A 16473-nucleotide genomic window follows, 5' to 3' on the forward strand; every position below is an offset into this window, starting at 1 on the left:
TCCCAGCAGGCAGCGCGCGCGGCGCCTCGCCCGCCACCGCCCCAGCCGCCGCGCGCTGCCTCCTGGGAGATGCAGTCCCGCGGGTCAGGGAGCTCTGAGCATGCGCCGGCAAAGTGCATCACGGGAAGTGTAGTCCAGGCGTGCGGCCGCGGGGCGCGGCGGCGGCCTCGCCTCCCGCACACAAACGTCAGGAGATTCCTGCCTCTAACTCCAAAATTCCAGATTTTCTTCCCAGCAGCTGTGACGTGCGTTCGTTTCTACGCAGCGTTATTCCCATATCTGTATAGCCTCGGACTCCCCCGTAGGAGGACATAAAGGCCACGCTCCAGGCCGCGTTATCCTTAATTCCTAAAGCGCTCGTAGACCGGTACGGCTCATCAGGAGAACAAAAATTAATCGGAGACCTCAGCAAGCCCCCGCACTCGCTGCGCAGCTCTCGCCCTGCGTTGCTCCAGGGAAACGTTCAAAGCGAAGGCCGACTCCTCCGCACGTGCAACTCCCGAGGCAGGATTTGGGAGACGCAAAGCCCGGTGAAAACCCGCCCGGCGGGGACTGAACACGCGTCTGCTGGGAGGAGGGGAACTTCTCAAACGTGAAACATTTATTATCTGCTTCCAGATTTTAAACACAAGGTAGTATGCGGGAAACACTTCCCATCGACCTCCAAAATAATAAAAACAGCCTTTCACAAGCAGCAAACTTGAAACAGCAACGGAAAACACGAGGCAAATTAGAACAACTTTGGCAGAAAGATGAAAACGAAGCCTCCTGTCCTGGGGTGATCTCCAGTCAGATCAGCGATCACAAAAACGCGTAGAAGCCAAGCAACGAAAACGCATCCTTTAGACAACGCGCCTGCCGCTGGCAGGGACCTGTGGGTGTTTCTGTCTTTCCGCCCTCCTTCAGCTTTCATCTGCCACACACTGATCAAGTGCAGCTCATTGATCCCAGCTGCCTTTCTGAGTAACAGCTCAGAGATGAGAATGCATTACCTGATGGTCTCGCCTACAAACCTGAGCTGCCGCACAGCGAACGCCATTAGACCACGCTAACAGCGGAGATTACACTCTGTACTGCTTGCCTGCGTGTAACAGTATGAATATCGAATGCCATTTTTCATTTCTGCCAAGGTCTGGATGGATTTTAATCCTTGCGAAGTACAGGTTTAACAGCACCACCTGCAGCCAGCACCACCTACTGCCAGGCAACCGCCAACCCCACTTTAATCTGTATTCAATCCACCACCGATTCCTTTCGGGAACTTTTTTTTTTTTTTTGGAGAGAATCAGAGAGGAATAGCAGATTGGAAGGACGTACTGAAAGGCATCGATAAAAGTTATTTATCCTGCAATCACAAATTACGAAAGCCTGGAGAGAGCAACAGCGTCGTCTTGGACAGGGGTTTGCGTGCTGCTGTGAACCAAGGTTTGTCACCGGCTGCCTCGTGCGTTCGGGTGGCCGACAGCAGCAGGCTGGTTATCTCAGTCAGCCCCGGAGCTTCCTCTCAAACGGGAACGGCGTGCTGAAAACAAACCGGTAAAACGCTGCTGATGAAACAGGAGTCGAACTGACGATTTCCTCAGCTTTAGCTGCAGGAGCCTCTTTGCCGCGAGCGGCAGGCAGCGCGGTCGCGCCACCTGACGCAACCGCACGCAACTCCCTTCCACCGATTATTTGAACCCGACGTCTTTTGGCCAAACGGCAACGCCGAAGGTAAAGCGCCCCCTCCCACGGCAGGCGTGAGAGCTGGTCCCCTGGACGTTTTCCCCCTTTTACCTAAAAAAAAAAAAAACAACAAAAAAAATCTTTTTTTCACCCAGGGTCGCCCTGGCTTCAGCCGCAGCTGCCTCCACGGGGTTGCTCCCCGCCAGGGCCCCGAGGGCTCACCGAGGGTCACGGCCCCGTCTCGGCCATAACCTTGAATTTAGCTGTTCCAAAACACGTTTTGTTTGAACGGGCCCAGCCGACCCAAAGGTCCGGGTTTTGCATTGGAGGAACGAGCACCCCGTTAACAACCGCACCAGGGAGCTGGGTAAAACAGGCTCGGTTAAAGTAAGACCCTGAGTTGAAAACAGACCTTTTCACTCACTGGTACTTTTACTTAAATCAATGGGATTTCTCACATATATTTAAAAAAATAAGTCAAATTAAATTAAATCGCCTCCACTGGATGGCAGCAACCCTTGGCACGTAGCCCTCTGCCAAGCAGGGCGGAGCGGCACAACGGCGGGGCCGGGGCGGGGGAGCGGACGCGGCGGCTCCCTCGACGGCCATGGCGGCTTCCCCCACCGGCCCCCCGCAGGAGGGATCACGTGACCCTCCCTTCTGCCTCGATAACAATGGCGCCTCGGCCCGCTTCTTCCGCCTCGGCAGCTATGGCAGCTGGCCGTCTTCCGCCCCGCCCTTGCGCCTCCCCGCCGTCACGTGGCGCGTGACGCCGCACCCGGAAGTAGCGGCGGGCGCCGCCGCTGGGGTGCGCCGGGGGAGGCGGAGCGGGAGAGCCAGGCCCCGGCACCCCCCCCCCCCCTCCCCGCCGGTACCGGGGGTCCCGCGGAGCCGGTAAGGGCGCAGCGGGCCGTGAAGGTGGGGGCTCGTCGTCGCGGGAGCCAGGCTGTCCCTCTCTTCGGAGCCTCCCTGCTCGGGGCTGAGTGGGCTGTGAGGGACCGGGGGGGGCTCGAGGTGGTGTCGGGGGGGCTGAGGGAGCTCTGGGGGGGGGAGTGTGGGGCTGAGGGGGGCTCGAAGGGCTGAGAGGGGCTCGGGGGGGGTGTGGGGCTGAGGGGGGGGGTCCCTAAGGTGCTGAGAGGGGCTCCGGGAAGGGGCTGAGGGGGGTCCCTAAGGGGCTGTGGGGGACTCTTGGGGGGGGGAGTGGGGCTGAGAGGGGCTCCCCAAGGGGCTGAGGGGGACTCTTGGGGGGGGGGAGTGGGGCTGAGGGGGGCTCCCCAAGGGGCTGAGGGGGACTCTTGGGGGGGGGGAGTGGGGCTGAGGGGGGCTCCCCAAGGGGCTGAGGGGCGGGTCCCTGGGGGGCTGAGGGGGGATCCGAGTGGGCTGTCGGGCTTAGGGGGGGGTCTCTGAGGGGGGCTCTGGGGTGGGCTGTTGGGTCGAGGGGGGCTCTGGGGGGGGTTCCTGAGGGGCTGGAGGGGCTCCAGGAGGGCTGTTGGGCTGAGGGGGGCCCCTGAGGGGCTCCGGGAGGGCTGTTGGGCTCTGGTGGGGATGCACTGAGGGGATCTGGGGGGCCTGAGCAGCTGGGGGGGGGTGTATGGCTGAGGGGCTAGGGGAGCTTTGGAGGGACTGTTGGACTGAGGGGGGCCCCAAGGGGCTGGTGGGGCTCTGGGGGAGGCTATCAGGCTGGAAGGGGCCCTCAGGGGGAGGTGTTTGGCTGTGGGGGTCTCTGAGGGGGATGTATGGCTGAGGAGGGCCCTGAGAGGTTGGGGGGGGGCTCTGGGGGAGGGGGATGTTGGGCTGGGGGGGGGGGGAGAGTTGGACTGGAGGGTCCTGCAGGGGGCTCAGGGGCTGTTGGCTAAGGGAAGTGCTGGGGCAATGGGGGAGCTCCAGGGGTGATGACTAAGGAGGGCCTTGAGGGGCCAGGGAGGCTCTGGGAGGGGTGATGGCAGAGGGGGGTCCTTGGAGGCTTGGGGGAGGGGGAATGGGGCTGAGAGGGGTCTTGAGGGGCTGGGAGGCTTGGGGGGGGGGGTTGGGCTGAGAGGGGGGGCTTTAGCTCAGGGGAGTCTTGAGGGACCAGGGGGACCCTGAGACAGAGTTACTGTAGGCCGGGGGGCCTCCAGGGCGGCATCATCCCACGTTCAGAGGGACTGGGCTGCGGGCGCTCCAGGGTGGCACTCCTCTGGGCTGGAGGAGGTCTGAGGGGCTGGGGGCAGCGCTGCCCCCGGGCTGGGGCTTCGTGGCCCCTGCGGCTCAGCCCTGCAAGGAGCCCCAGGCCCTTCCCTGGGGGTTCATCTTCTGGGGGGGCTCGGGCAGGGTGGGGGCTGCCTCAGCCTGCGCTGCAGCGGATGCAGGATGCTGAGCGGGTTTGTGCCCCGCTTTCCCAAAGCAGGGCAGGGTGACCCAGTGCTCCGGGGAAGGGCGGGCCGGGGTCAGTATTGGGGCACCCGGGAGCAGCACAGTGCGGGGAGCGGTGAGCGAGAGGGGAGGAAGGTGCCTGCCGCTGTGTCCCGAGGGTCCGTAACTCCATGTTCTCCCCCGCTGTCTTCGCCTGGCGTTCGTGAAGTACTCGCAGCCGCAGCAGCTCCCCTGCCTCTCCCGGCGTTCGCGTCCCGTCGCGACGAGGCGCTCGGTGCTGCTGCTGCTGATTCAGGTCTCTTGGCCCATGGGAGCGGGCGCCGCATGGCCAGTGTCGCAGAGAGCAGCCGAGCGGCGGCCTGGCTCGCGCCGACCCAGCGCTGGGGAGAGCAGCAAGTCGCCGCGCTTCTAATCCGCTCTGGCATGTTTTTCCTCTCTAGTGGCAGGATCAAAATCTTTCTAGATCAGTAATGAATGGAAAGCGTTACTAGTGTAGCGTGAATAACTCACAGGAATATTATCAACTGCTTTGGAGTGCAGCTAATAGGATGTACATTCATAGGTAATACTACTTCAGAGGAATTCTCTTTAAGAATATAGAGTCCTTTAGTTTCGTTTTTCTTGAAAAATGAAACCCAAGTGGCTTGGTTATGAACAGCATCAGGTTCTTGGTGATTTGAGCTACCTTTGTTGGTGGATTTCCTGGTTCAAGTTAATTGTTTAGCTTTTCTGTAGCTGGAAAAACACACAGTCATTGTTGACACAGGTATTTGTGTGTGAATGTGTTGTGCTTCTGTGCCCAGGAAAATGATTTCAGTGACAGGACAACTGACTCAAGCAAAAAAGTCCATATTTTTCTAATATTTTAAGAAAAATAGTTTACCCTTGCTTTAAAAGGGGGAACAGTTCTGCTGCCTCTGATGCTCCTTTACAAGAAAGGAGCTGGGGGAAATTGGTCCAGTCCCTGGTGGGTAACTGTTCGCTTTCACAAAGTGGCTTACAGCTAGAAGGTCCCCATTCATCTGTTAACAAAGTTAAGTGCCAGCCCCCAAAATAGCTTAACGGTGCTGAAAGAATGAGACAGCAAAAGAGGAGAGGTGATCCTGGTTGGACTAGGACCCCCTGTGACAACCAGAACTGTTAGCGTCGAGTCTTTCTGTTGCGTATCTGTGTTCATGCAGTGCCTCCTGTAATGAGGCCCTGATCATGACTTGTGCTTCTTGACCCTGCTATAATATAATATTCAAAGAGAAAATGTCGTGTTGAGGCATTTGCTGTAATTTATTTCTGCCATTGTTCTGCCACACCATGGTTTGCAGAAAGGCTTTATGAAAACGAATGCGTGGTTATTGAAAGGAATTGGTAGCTTGAACTGCTGTTTTTTTTCTCTAATGACCAGCGGTCCTTATTCCAGTGATGTTTGTTGTGCCTGCTCTGCTTTGCAGGCTGGTGGAAAAGGTGTTTTTGTCTCCACTATAATTTTATGTGCTGCCAAACTAGCACAAATGGCAGAATAGTTGGCATGAGCACCAAAACTGAGCCATACAAAATTGAAATGATGGCCACTCAGCTGAATTTCCTACTTCTGAAACACTTATTAGAAAACGAAAGGTGTATCGCCCTGCTGTATGTGAAAGATGTGTGTTGTCTTGCAATTTAGAAGGTACTTTCCTTTTTAAAACTAATTTTTCATGTACTTGGGAAATGGTAAATTAAGACTGAAAGTTGGAGCCCTAAAGATAGGGAAACAGTAAATAACTGTTAATCCAGTTGTAACCAAATAAGTGGATGAAACTTGCACACTTGCAGCTGCTTTTGCATGGAGAAATGGATGGGAATGACTTACAGAATATGCTGGAGTCCTGTCTAACCACAAAGTAAGAAACAAGAAACTATTGATTGAGAATTGGCAATTGCTAAATAACAAGAGCAAAGTTACTTTGTTTTCAAAGTGCTCAGTACTGCATATGAATATATGAAAATAATCCCCCAAGGCAATTAACTTTCAGGGTAAAGCTATCAAGTGTACAAGCTTCAGAACTATTTGATATAATCTGTTATATAAATGGAAGATAATCTCTTGCGGCTTAAAAAAAAGTTAAATCTAGAAGGCCTGTTATCTAAGTTGTTTATTACAAATGAAGAAATAGTACAACAAACCCTCATTATCTACAGTTGCGGGTATAAGGGAATTGACTTGAACTTATATTTCAGAGTAAATTAGTAGCATTCTTGTGTGGACCCAGTTCTGAAGTCAATTTGTTCTGTGTTAATTGCTACGCTCCAAAAAATCTCTGTTCCGGAGCTATAACCGCTGACAAGAGTCAGTGTCTGTGTGACTAGATTAAACACTTCAGGACTGTTCTGTAAAGTAAGCCTCTGATCAGCTAATGTTCCCACTATCCTTTGGGACTCCTTTGGGTCAGTTATAGTGAGACAGAAAACCATGTTTTGAGTACTTGGACAGTAGGTTCATGAAATAATGTAAGTAAACCTATTGTCTGAACTGTTTTGAGTGAGTCATATCAACACTTATTAGATACAAATTTGTCGTAGCTTATAAAAGTAAAGACAAAGCCAAAATAGCTTTTTAAGCCAATTGTATCCTGCAGTGCAATTGTCTTTCTCGGCAGCTGTTACCCAGGAATACTTTGTTCCAAAAGCATTGTCATTTCATAATTAGTCTCGCACAGTAAAGCAATCAGGTGACTACTTCTTGGGAGTATAATTAAGTGGCTTGTGATGAAAACTAAGGATAAGCAAACTTGGCATGAATCAGAGGCGCTATAAACAACTGATAAGAGCAAGTTCTCCCTGCAAGTGCTTTGTGTACGCAGCATGGCTGTTGTGCACTGCTTTACAATAAACCTGCATCCTTGATTTCAAACATTATGTCTCTTTGTTTCAGGCTGACCTAAACTGAGTTTTTTCCGAACATCATGGGAGAGATTAAAGTCTCTCCTGACTATAACTGGTTCAGAAGTACGGTTCCCCTTAAAAAGGTATGTACAGCTTGTGTGTGAAACATCTTTCAGACGGCTCTTGCTGTGTGGTGGGGGAAACTAAGCAATGCAACTCTGGTTGATGCAAAACAGTTGTGGGTGGTGTGCTAGTGATTAGGTTTATCTACTGAACTGTTGTCCTATGTGTCATCTGAGGGCATGAAAGTATGCCCTTAACTTTCACATGCTTCTTGGACATCACTGCTGCACATGGCAAGTAGTGGGAGGGAGCAGAGACCTGCAGTTAAGAGCCAGGGGCAGTAGTGAGCTGGGAGTCTGTGAGCGTATGTGGAGTTCTGGTGCCACCCTTGCTTGGGGAAGCTCCTGGAAAATAGGACATGTTGGAGACCACAGGCATGGCTTGTCACAGAACTGGCTGTTTGCACCTGCACCAGGCTGATGTGGTGAGGCTGATATGGCTGCAGTACAGCCAGGCCGCCAGAGCCACCTCCACTCTTCCTCCTTACTGGCTTCAGGCTGAAGCAGAGCGTTGGAAGGCAGCTCCTTGGCAGCCAGGCTGCATGCTCTATTCCTGAAAGTGAAAAGATGCCGTAACCACAGTGGAAAAAGACAAACTGTTTCTTCCTCTGTAGGTCCTTTAGATGGCTGCTGCTTAATCACACCGCCCAACTGCTTTCCCCTCTTGCTTGAATTTCTCCATTTCCTTTCACTGAACCACAGAAGAACGTTTGAGGTGTGCAGTCCTCTAACTTCTGCCCTCTACGTGGCAAAGGGCACAGACTGTTGTACTACTACAGAGCTTTTAACCCAGGCTGACTCTCTCTCACCTACCTTCGTAGACAGGGTTTGCAAAGGTCACGATTACACAGTAACCTGCAGCAGCAGCCCGGGCTCCTGCCGGCCTGTAGGACTATTCTTGCCTTTCCGCCCTGGCTGACTGCTTCTGCAAGCCTGGTTCCTCATGTGACCAGATGAGCTGAGTGGAGTCAGTGAACTATCTAGCTTGGGGGTATTTTATAGTTTGCTCTTTGGCTAAGCTGACATTCGGTTGGTTCAGTTCCCTAGTCTGGCTGGCTGTTTTGGCTGCAGAAACACAGGAGTGGTCCTGGCAGCAGAAGGTGGAGCAGGGCTGCCTCTCTTGACAGCAGATCGGTTGCAGTTGGACCACACTAAAGGGACCATGTCCCTGGACCTAAGGAGTAACGCTTAAAGGTGTTCAGAGTTGTTTCCTGGGTACCTACCAGAGCTTTCTGGGTAGCTTTCCCTAAGAAATCACCTTTAGAGAAGAGTTTCAGAGTTTCTCATTCATTTGTCACCTGTCTGCCTTTTGTGAATAAGTAAGATCCTTTGTTGTGTTCAACCTAGTCTCTGACCGTTCAGCTTTCTTCCATTTCTGGCCATTACTAGAGTCTGCTGGACCTATTTTTTGCTGTTCTGTTGCCTCCAGACAGGGACTTAACCGAGTTGGCAGAGTTGGGAGGCAGTATTTAAGTGGAAAGCTGTGCAGGTGCTCTGAGGCCGTGCTTTATGGGATGCAGTACTGCTGGGGACGTGGTGAAAAGGTGTGTGTGCGTTGCTGCTCCCCTGGGGACCTGCCGAGGGCCCCAGCCTTCAGCTGCTGCTACCTCGTCTGGATTTCATGAGTGAGAACGTGCGTAACCTGAGGCTACCACTGACGGTGTTTGTGGTGGCCTTCAGGCTAGGGGATGCTCTGCCAGCTTGAGTGACTGAGCCTACCCTAAAGGAAGGTGATATCCCAGTGATGAACAGGGGGCATGAGGAAGGTGGGAATGAACAAACCGGCCTGAGTTTCTGGGAAGAGGAAAAAACTACAATTTAAAGACATAATTAATCTTTGGAGCAGTCTCCAGGAAGACTTTTGCTTGCAGTATCCCAAAGAAAGTATAGGCAAAGCACATGCGCTATAGAAGAAGGAGCAACCAACTTCCTAGATCACCAAGTTCATCATTGCTGTTGATCAGCACACCTTTCTGCTGTCAGATCAACCTATGAGAAGCAGAGCCACAGCTCTCCACTGGAAAACACACTGAGATGCTCCTGAAAAGAGCAGAAAACACCCAGCTCCCTCGCACTTCCTGCTTTTGTCAAATATGGGAAGCATAGCACAGAAAATATTTATTTTAAACTAAATATTTAGCTTTGCCTGTGAGTCTCCGGTTGGGTTTGGGGTCCCTGAAAGTGGATGAGTGCTTGCTCTGGCCTATGATGTTTCAGCTCAGATAAACATTCGACCTGAAGGTCACTCGGTAGTCCCTACTGGAGTAATAATTTTTCCTTTCTCTTCTTCAAATGATTGATTTTTCTTAAAATGCAGAAGTAATTCTTTAGCAGGAGGTAACAAAAGGGTGATTTTTATGAGCCGCTAGACAGCGGTGGATTGGGGAATGACTTGCCATGCACGAAGGGGGAGGGTTCCTCCACAAACCAGGCCTGGAGCTGGCACTGGGGGCTGCAGGCCATGTTAGTCCTGCAAGAGCATCCTGCAGGGCTCACCTGCTGTGTGTTGGTGTGGGTACTGTGCAGTTTCCTGAGCATAAAATGAAGGAGGGAGAAAACTTGCAAAATACAAAGCTTGCTGTCTAAAATAAATCCTTCCTAAAAGTCATCAGCAGAGGACACCCTGGCCCTGCTAAAGCTAAGGGATGTTCTACCATCCGTTTCAACGAAATGGAGATCTTACCCAATATGTAAACTGTAAATAATCTTGATGATAGAGCAGAACAAAAAAAGGCCAGTGAGCTATCAAATCAGCAGTTAACCGTGCTGATGTCCGCATATACAGCGTGTAGTATTGTTTTGGACCTGCAGTTAAACTCTCCAGCGTGAGGCTAGAAATCAAATAGAACAATTGTTCAAACCCACTGATTCATTGTCTGGCTTGAGGAAAGAAACATCTCCGAGTCTCAGTACCCTTGATGTGAGCTAGCTTTGCTTATATAGCACTTGCAGGAAGTATGCAAATAAGGGGTTGCTTCACCTGGAAATATTGCTAAAGATAAACTTTGTTATAGCCACCAACAGCTACTGTGAACAGATGAGCGCTGCAAAGCCTAGAGCTCTGGGGTTGCGTACAAAAGTCCTCCCCCTTGAACGAGGTTTTTAAAATGTTTTCAAGTGGTGTGGGTAGCCTTGGTACGTAGTCTTCCCCCCCCCCCACACACACTTTGACTTTACAAAACTGTATCATGTGATTTCTCACATGCTCCCAGAGCCTGAAATACTGGCTCTATTACAAGCTGATTTGCTAATTGGGCAAATCTGACTTGTGATACACTGTTCTTCTCTGATTCCTTGAGCAGCTTAACTGCTCTGATGGAAAAATGAATTGTGCTTGTATGTTGCTGTTCAAAAAGTTAGTCCTGATTTTTTGGATGAGATGAACTCCTGCTGTATGATGCAGGCTTCCGCAGAGGTTTGTGCCTATTGATCTGATGTGAGCTGTGTGCTTTTGCTGGGTTGTGGAGGTTTAAATGAGTATCTTAAATACATACAACAGTCTACTGGAAGAACAACTTCAGTTCTTTTAAAAAAAAAAAAAAAAAAAAAAAAAAAAGAGAGCGAGAGAGTCAGGCTCCAGCCTTGCTAGGAAAGGAGACCTTAACCTAACTCCTGTACTTTTAAAGATACTGGTTGTGCTAGGATTTCAAACTTCTGGCTTGAGATGGGCATTATGAGAAGTTCATCACTAAGGATACCAGCACACATGTGAATCATCTGGTTCAGCCAGCCACATGTCCTAGGGGCTCCAGACACTCCTGTGACATTCCCACATGGTGGAAGCATTTTTTTTCCAGGTCGGCTTTGCAGCACTGCTTTGGGAATTGTGTGCAGCATCTGTCTCTGGTAGTCAGATATAACTCTTTCAAATTAGTGATTTGTGGTGTTAGCTGCTTAATTCAGTAGATTTAGATGTTGGAGGCCTGGATACATGCTTTGTCCAGTATATCCAAGTGTCAAATTGCTTAAAAAAAGCTGACCACACAGTCCTGGCCCCAGATATTAGTTGGAGGCCTTACCAGCCTACAGCTGTTGAGCTTGATGCTGTGAGCTGACCTCTCCTGGCCACGGCAGGATCGCTCCTTAGCCAAGCACATTTTTCTGTGTATGGAATATTGCTTAAGCCTGATCATTTGGGGTACAGTCTTGCTATTCCATGACTTATTTCTGTATGAATTTTCAGATTAAGGTGTATCATCTTTCTGACTAAGGCCCTCTGAATTAAAACGTAGAACAAACCATTGCAAGCTGCAGTTAAACCATGCTTCTCGGGGGGGGGGGGGGATCTTTTCCTTGCTTGGTGTAGTTTCTGAAGCATAGTCCATCACTGTAAAGCCAACATAATTGGCAAGTGTTTGCTTCCAGCACTTGCAGTGTGCTCCAGCTGTCCTCAGAAGGGTCGGATCCCATCAGGCACCACCTATTGTCTTGATACCGACTCCAAGCAGTGCAGTGTCACTTACTCGGCTTCTGCTGGGGCGTGCAAAGCATTTGGTCCGATAGTTGCATGACCGCAGTTCTGTCTCCAGCTGTATCCACACAAGCACTGTAATTTCAGCTGGTAAACGGGCTTAGAGAAAGCAAGCTATTGTGAAAAGGAATAAAAGATGCTCTTATTCAAAGAAATCTTGCGATTATAATATTGACTAGATAAAAATTGTGTAAAAGCAATCCTGGAAGCTGGCTGGAGAAACTCATCTCAGTCTTGTATGCTTACTCTGCCTTCCATGACTCTTCTTCCAGATAATAGTGGATGATGATGACAGTAAAGTCTGGTCACTGTATGACGCAGGACCTAGGAGCATTCGGTGCCCGCTCATATTTCTTCCTCCTGTAAGTGGAACTGCAGATGTATTTTTCCAGCAGATTTTGGCCCTGACTGGATGGGGTTACAGAGTTATCGCTGTGAGTATTCTCAGTCTAATGTCAAAGTTCAGTATATTTGTGCTTGCTGCTCTGAGCAGAGCTTGGATCATGATGATCAACTTCTCAGTTTTGACAGGGGAATCCCAGAAAGCTGATGCTATGTTGTCCTCCAGATATGTAAGGTACAGATGCGGGCTGAAATCTGTTGCAGGTGCACAGAGATGTTTATCCAAAGCCTTGCGCAGAGTGTGAACTTCTCAGTCTGCTTATTTCCCTCATGTGTGCTGAACAGCAGTTGTCTCTTTCTCCAGCAGGAACTTTGTTAACCCTAAGGAAATGTATGGATTGGTGCAGGATCTGCCTTAGAGGTGGTGGATAGTTCTTAAGAGTGCACAGCTGCAAATGCTAAGTCATTCCTTTGTGAAATCTTAACAGCATGTTGTTTTGTGACTTCTCAGCTTCTGAGCTGAACTTAAATGATGAAAGGATTGATTTGTAATAATACTTCAGCTAAACGGTATGGTTTTAAGCATATTGCTGTATCTCTTGTAGCAGTTAATGGTTTTTGTACCTGCCAACTTTACCTGCTACAAAATATCTGGAAATCATTCCAGTCTCTCCCCCTACTGATGACAAAATGAAGCCATTCTGCACGTTCCCCAGCTGACTCGCTCAGCAGTACTTTCAGTTCTGCGTTTCTGTGCCAGGGAGGGGGTGGCGTTCATGCCTTCTAGCTCTAGCAACCTTGCTTTGGAGCTTGAGCCTCGTGACACAGGACAGGCAGGCTTCTATGGAGAGCTACGTGAAGGACTCGAGTTTAACTATAGGCCTTAACTTCGAGTCTGAGTGAATAACCCCTTCTCTTCCTCTTCCTCCTCCCCAGGTTGTGCTAATATGTGAATTGTGACTTCACTTCCAAGCAGACAGCTGGCAGGTACTGATCAGAGAACAGCTTTTTCTAACTTCATGTAATTTTAGTTGCAGTATCCAGTGTATTGGGATCACCTTGAGTTCTGTGATGGATTCAGAAAACTGTTAGATCACCTTCAGCTGGATAAAGTGAGTGCTCCAAGATGGACAGATAGATATATAGTTCAATAAAAATCTAATCTTTAAAAGAGCCTTGTTTAAGAGCAAGTATATAAAATATGATGGAAAAACAGAGCCTAAAATTGCAACATAATCTCTTTCTGTTTATTTTTAAAATAGTTTATTTTTGAAGCATTCACCTTTGAAAATTGTCACACTTCACTAAATGTATTGCTATTCTAAACCTATGTTAAAAATTCAATTATATTGGTTTCAGTTTTTAATGAGAGCCAGTGGAAGGTAGTTCCTGTAGTACAACATGCCAAAATAAAAATAACTTGGATTAGAATAGCTTTTAAAGACTAAGTGAAACATTTGCGCTTTTTTCTTAAGCTTGGTAAGTACATATAAACCTTATTTGAATGCTGATCCAAAAATGTTGTGTGTTTTTTTTTTAGTTTATCACATCCTATAAACTACAGAATCTGAACTGAAAAGTTTGGTTATCCTCTGAAAACAAGTTATAAGGACAGGAATAAAACCTGATTGACATTCTTTGTAATGGATCAGAATGCTTAAGGGGCACTTGTTTCACAAATGTAATATGATCTGATTTTTTTTTTTTTTTCTTAACCTAGGTTCACCTTTTCGGAGCTTCTCTGGGGGGCTTTTTGGCTCAAAAATTTGCTGAATACACACACAAATCTCCCAGAGTTCAATCTCTAATCCTGTGTAACGCCTTTAGTGACACTTCTATCTTCAATCAGACATGGACAGCAAACAGGTAAGAAAAACCGAGAAAAAGTTGAATTCGTGGCACTGAGTTTTTTTGGTTTGGTTTTTCAATGAAATGTCACACTGATCTTGGTTGCACATGTGTCAAATCTGTTTCCAGTTTGGGTGACTAATGGTGAGGGAAGCAAGTGGCAGAATGCTTATGCCTTTTAAGGCCACACTACAAGGAAAATAGGGGTTTTCACAATTGGCATCATGGATTTGACAGATTAGACTTGTATTTATATTTTTCCTGTAATCTTCTGAGGCTGCATGGTCAGACTTTAGAAAGCATCATCTGATTTCTAGCAAAACAAAACTTAGAGTGAGAAATATAATACTCACTGTGTTCAAAATACACTCATGCAGCATCAGATTAACAGCTTTCTAGAGCGTTTCCAGAACCTGGCTGCAAGGTTCTCCATCTCTGTGCTTGTGAAACTTTGTCTGGACTTTATTTCAAATTAAAGCACAAAGTCTGTGCAAGGAAAGGGAATGCTTACGAAAAAGCATCTTAATCCTGGGATGTTGGGTGCTTGAAGGCTGTTACCTCTTCTTTCTATTTTAGCTTTTGGCTGATGCCTGCTTTTATGCTGAAAAAAATTGTCCTTGGGAATTTTGCATCTGGTCCAGTAGATCCTGAAATGGCTGATGGGATTGATTTCATGGTGGACAGGGTAAGCGGCTGTGTACTCTACTGGCAGTGATGTCGGTCTCTTTGGAAGAATTACTTATCTGTAAGCTCCACTGTCTGTTGCTATTTCTGCTGCTTTCTTCATTTACTTACCCAGAAGTTGAACACTAGGGAATGGAACCTTAGCAGGTGTTGATTGTCACAACTCTAGCAATTTAAGTGATGCTGTGACTAAGACAGCTGTGACTGGCTAAGAAGAAGTTAAGAAACTCAGATGGGAGAGGAAAGGTGCTGGGATGGTACATCTGTAGGCTATGCTCTGGAGGCAGAAGGCACTACCACGTTTTAAGTATTTCTCTCATGCACAGAGATATTAAGTAGGAACTATAATCTTGATCTGAAATGCAATCATGTTTCCCTTTAAGGAAGACATGTTCACTTGTCTTTGGCTGTATTGTTAATATTGCATTAGCTTCCTGCAGTGAAATATGTTGTTAATCGGTATTTCTCTCTACTGGAAGCTGGAGAGCCTGGGCCAGAGCGAGCTAGCTTCAAGACTTACACTCAACTGCCAGAACTCCTATGTAGAACCTCATAAAATTCGAGACATTCCTGTAACTATTATGGATGTAAGTTGACTTTTTTTTTTAAACACTGCTGAACAGGTGGGGCCTGGATATTCTGTTAGAAACTTAAAAATTATTTGCAGCAGCTAATTTCATCTCTAGATATGCCTTCTACTGACTGGGCAACACAGTGATGTTTTTGTCATAAATTATCAGTTGGGAATTTTGTGCAATAACACAGCCAAGCTCAGGAAACTTATACGATGGCATATGATAGCATTAGCTTTCTGGCTGTTGATGCCTAACCTGTTTGCTGTTTCATCAACATGATTCTGCAGTGAAGCAGAGTCCTTTCTAGGAACAGCATATATCCAGTCTGATTTGATAAATCAAATCTGATTAGAATCAAAATTAACAGTTGTGACTTGTTATGTAGGTGTTTGACCAGAGCGCGCTTTCGACTGAAGCAAAAGAAGAAATGTATAAGCTTTATCCTAATGCCAGAAGAGCTCATCTCAAAACAGGAGGCAACTTCCCGTATCTCTGCAGGAGTGCTGAGGTCAACCTGTATATTCAAGTGAGTCTCTGCATTCAGATCTCCTCTACTAACACATACAGTTGAAACAGCAGTAGGAAACTCCTTCTTCTGTGCCCACTCTATTTCTTAACCTGCCTGGGCTCTGTTTGCTCTGCTTCTCAGGTAACTGGTACAGAAGAACAGGCTGAGAGCAGCCACATTCATGGGGAGTTGGCTTTGGGGGCTTTTGTCTGTTTCCTCTCTTTTCTCTGAACTCCAGTACTCCACAGCAATGAATTTCATCCTCGTAGTGATTCATCATAAGTGATGTTTCTCTGTTACTGAAATATTATGCATCTATACCAGTTTCATGGTTATTTTCCATGCCCAACAGATCCATTTACTGCAGTTCCATGGTACCCGGTATGCAGCCATTGATCCCTCTATGGTTAGTGCAGAAGAACTGGAAGTTCAAAAGATCAGTCTTCATACTAGCAGTGAGCAAGAAGAACAGTAGATTTTTGACTATCAGTGAAAATGATGAATCAGTTTGGTCTTCCTGTGTACAATCAATTGTTCCCACTCTGCCTTTTTCCTTATGTTAGCCGATTAGCACTGTGTGATTCCAGCAGGATCAATGGTCAGTGAACTACCCGAGGACAATAAACCTACAACAGTGTAATGGGATTTCTTTGTTTAATTTTTAGTCTTTGGATTCAAGGAAGTATCTTTGAAGACTAGTTTTAAAAACAAAGACATTTTTGCTACCAAAGTCTTCACCTTCGTGTTCTAAAACAGAGCAGTATTTCTTTTTATATTTTCATTCAGCTGTATATAGTGCCACATGCAGTTTATGTACTTATAAGCTGACATATTTTTGTTGGACAGCGGTTGAAAAGATGTTTAAGTGCCAATGTTGCCATGACTTATTTGCTTCATATGTTCTGTTGAAAATTACTTTCTATTTGAAATACAGCATTTGAATTTTTAACTTTCTTGCTAGCTGTTAAAAATGGTTTTCAATAAAACTTCACTTTCAACAAGTGTCTCATTGCTCACTACAAGAGAACAGTGGTATAGATTACTACA

The 16473-nt window shown here is 47.7% G+C and overlaps 1 protein-coding gene across 11 annotated transcripts; it reads left to right on the forward strand.

The window, feature by feature from the left end:
- Positions 1 to 134: 134 nt before the first annotated feature.
- On the forward strand, positions 135 to 16427 carry SPG21 (SPG21 abhydrolase domain containing, maspardin). 11 transcript variants are annotated; one of them, XM_068958732.1, is made up of 12 exons: positions 2454 to 2559; positions 4226 to 4312; positions 4458 to 4579; positions 6926 to 7019; positions 8428 to 8542; positions 11742 to 11903; positions 12843 to 12923; positions 13532 to 13677; positions 14236 to 14344; positions 14823 to 14930; positions 15304 to 15444; positions 15779 to 16427. In XM_068958732.1, the coding sequence occupies exons 5-12, from the start codon at positions 8513 to 8515 to the stop codon at positions 15899 to 15901; spliced, it is 900 nt and encodes a 299-aa protein (XP_068814833.1). In that variant the 5' UTR covers positions 2454 to 2559; positions 4226 to 4312; positions 4458 to 4579; positions 6926 to 7019; positions 8428 to 8512; the 3' UTR covers positions 15902 to 16427. The 11 variants fall into 11 exon arrangements, with proteins under 11 accessions (XP_068814835.1, XP_009679483.1, XP_068814826.1 ...); XM_068958727.1 differs by lacking the exon at positions 8428 to 8542; XM_068958734.1 differs by lacking the exons at positions 2454 to 2559; positions 4226 to 4312; positions 4458 to 4579 and adding an exon at positions 135 to 1713.
- Positions 16428 to 16473: the final 46 nt, after the last annotated feature.

Source organism: Struthio camelus, chromosome 12 (assembly GCF_040807025.1).
Source record: "Struthio camelus isolate bStrCam1 chromosome 12, bStrCam1.hap1, whole genome shotgun sequence".
Taxonomy (NCBI): domain Eukaryota; kingdom Metazoa; phylum Chordata; class Aves; order Struthioniformes; family Struthionidae; genus Struthio; species Struthio camelus.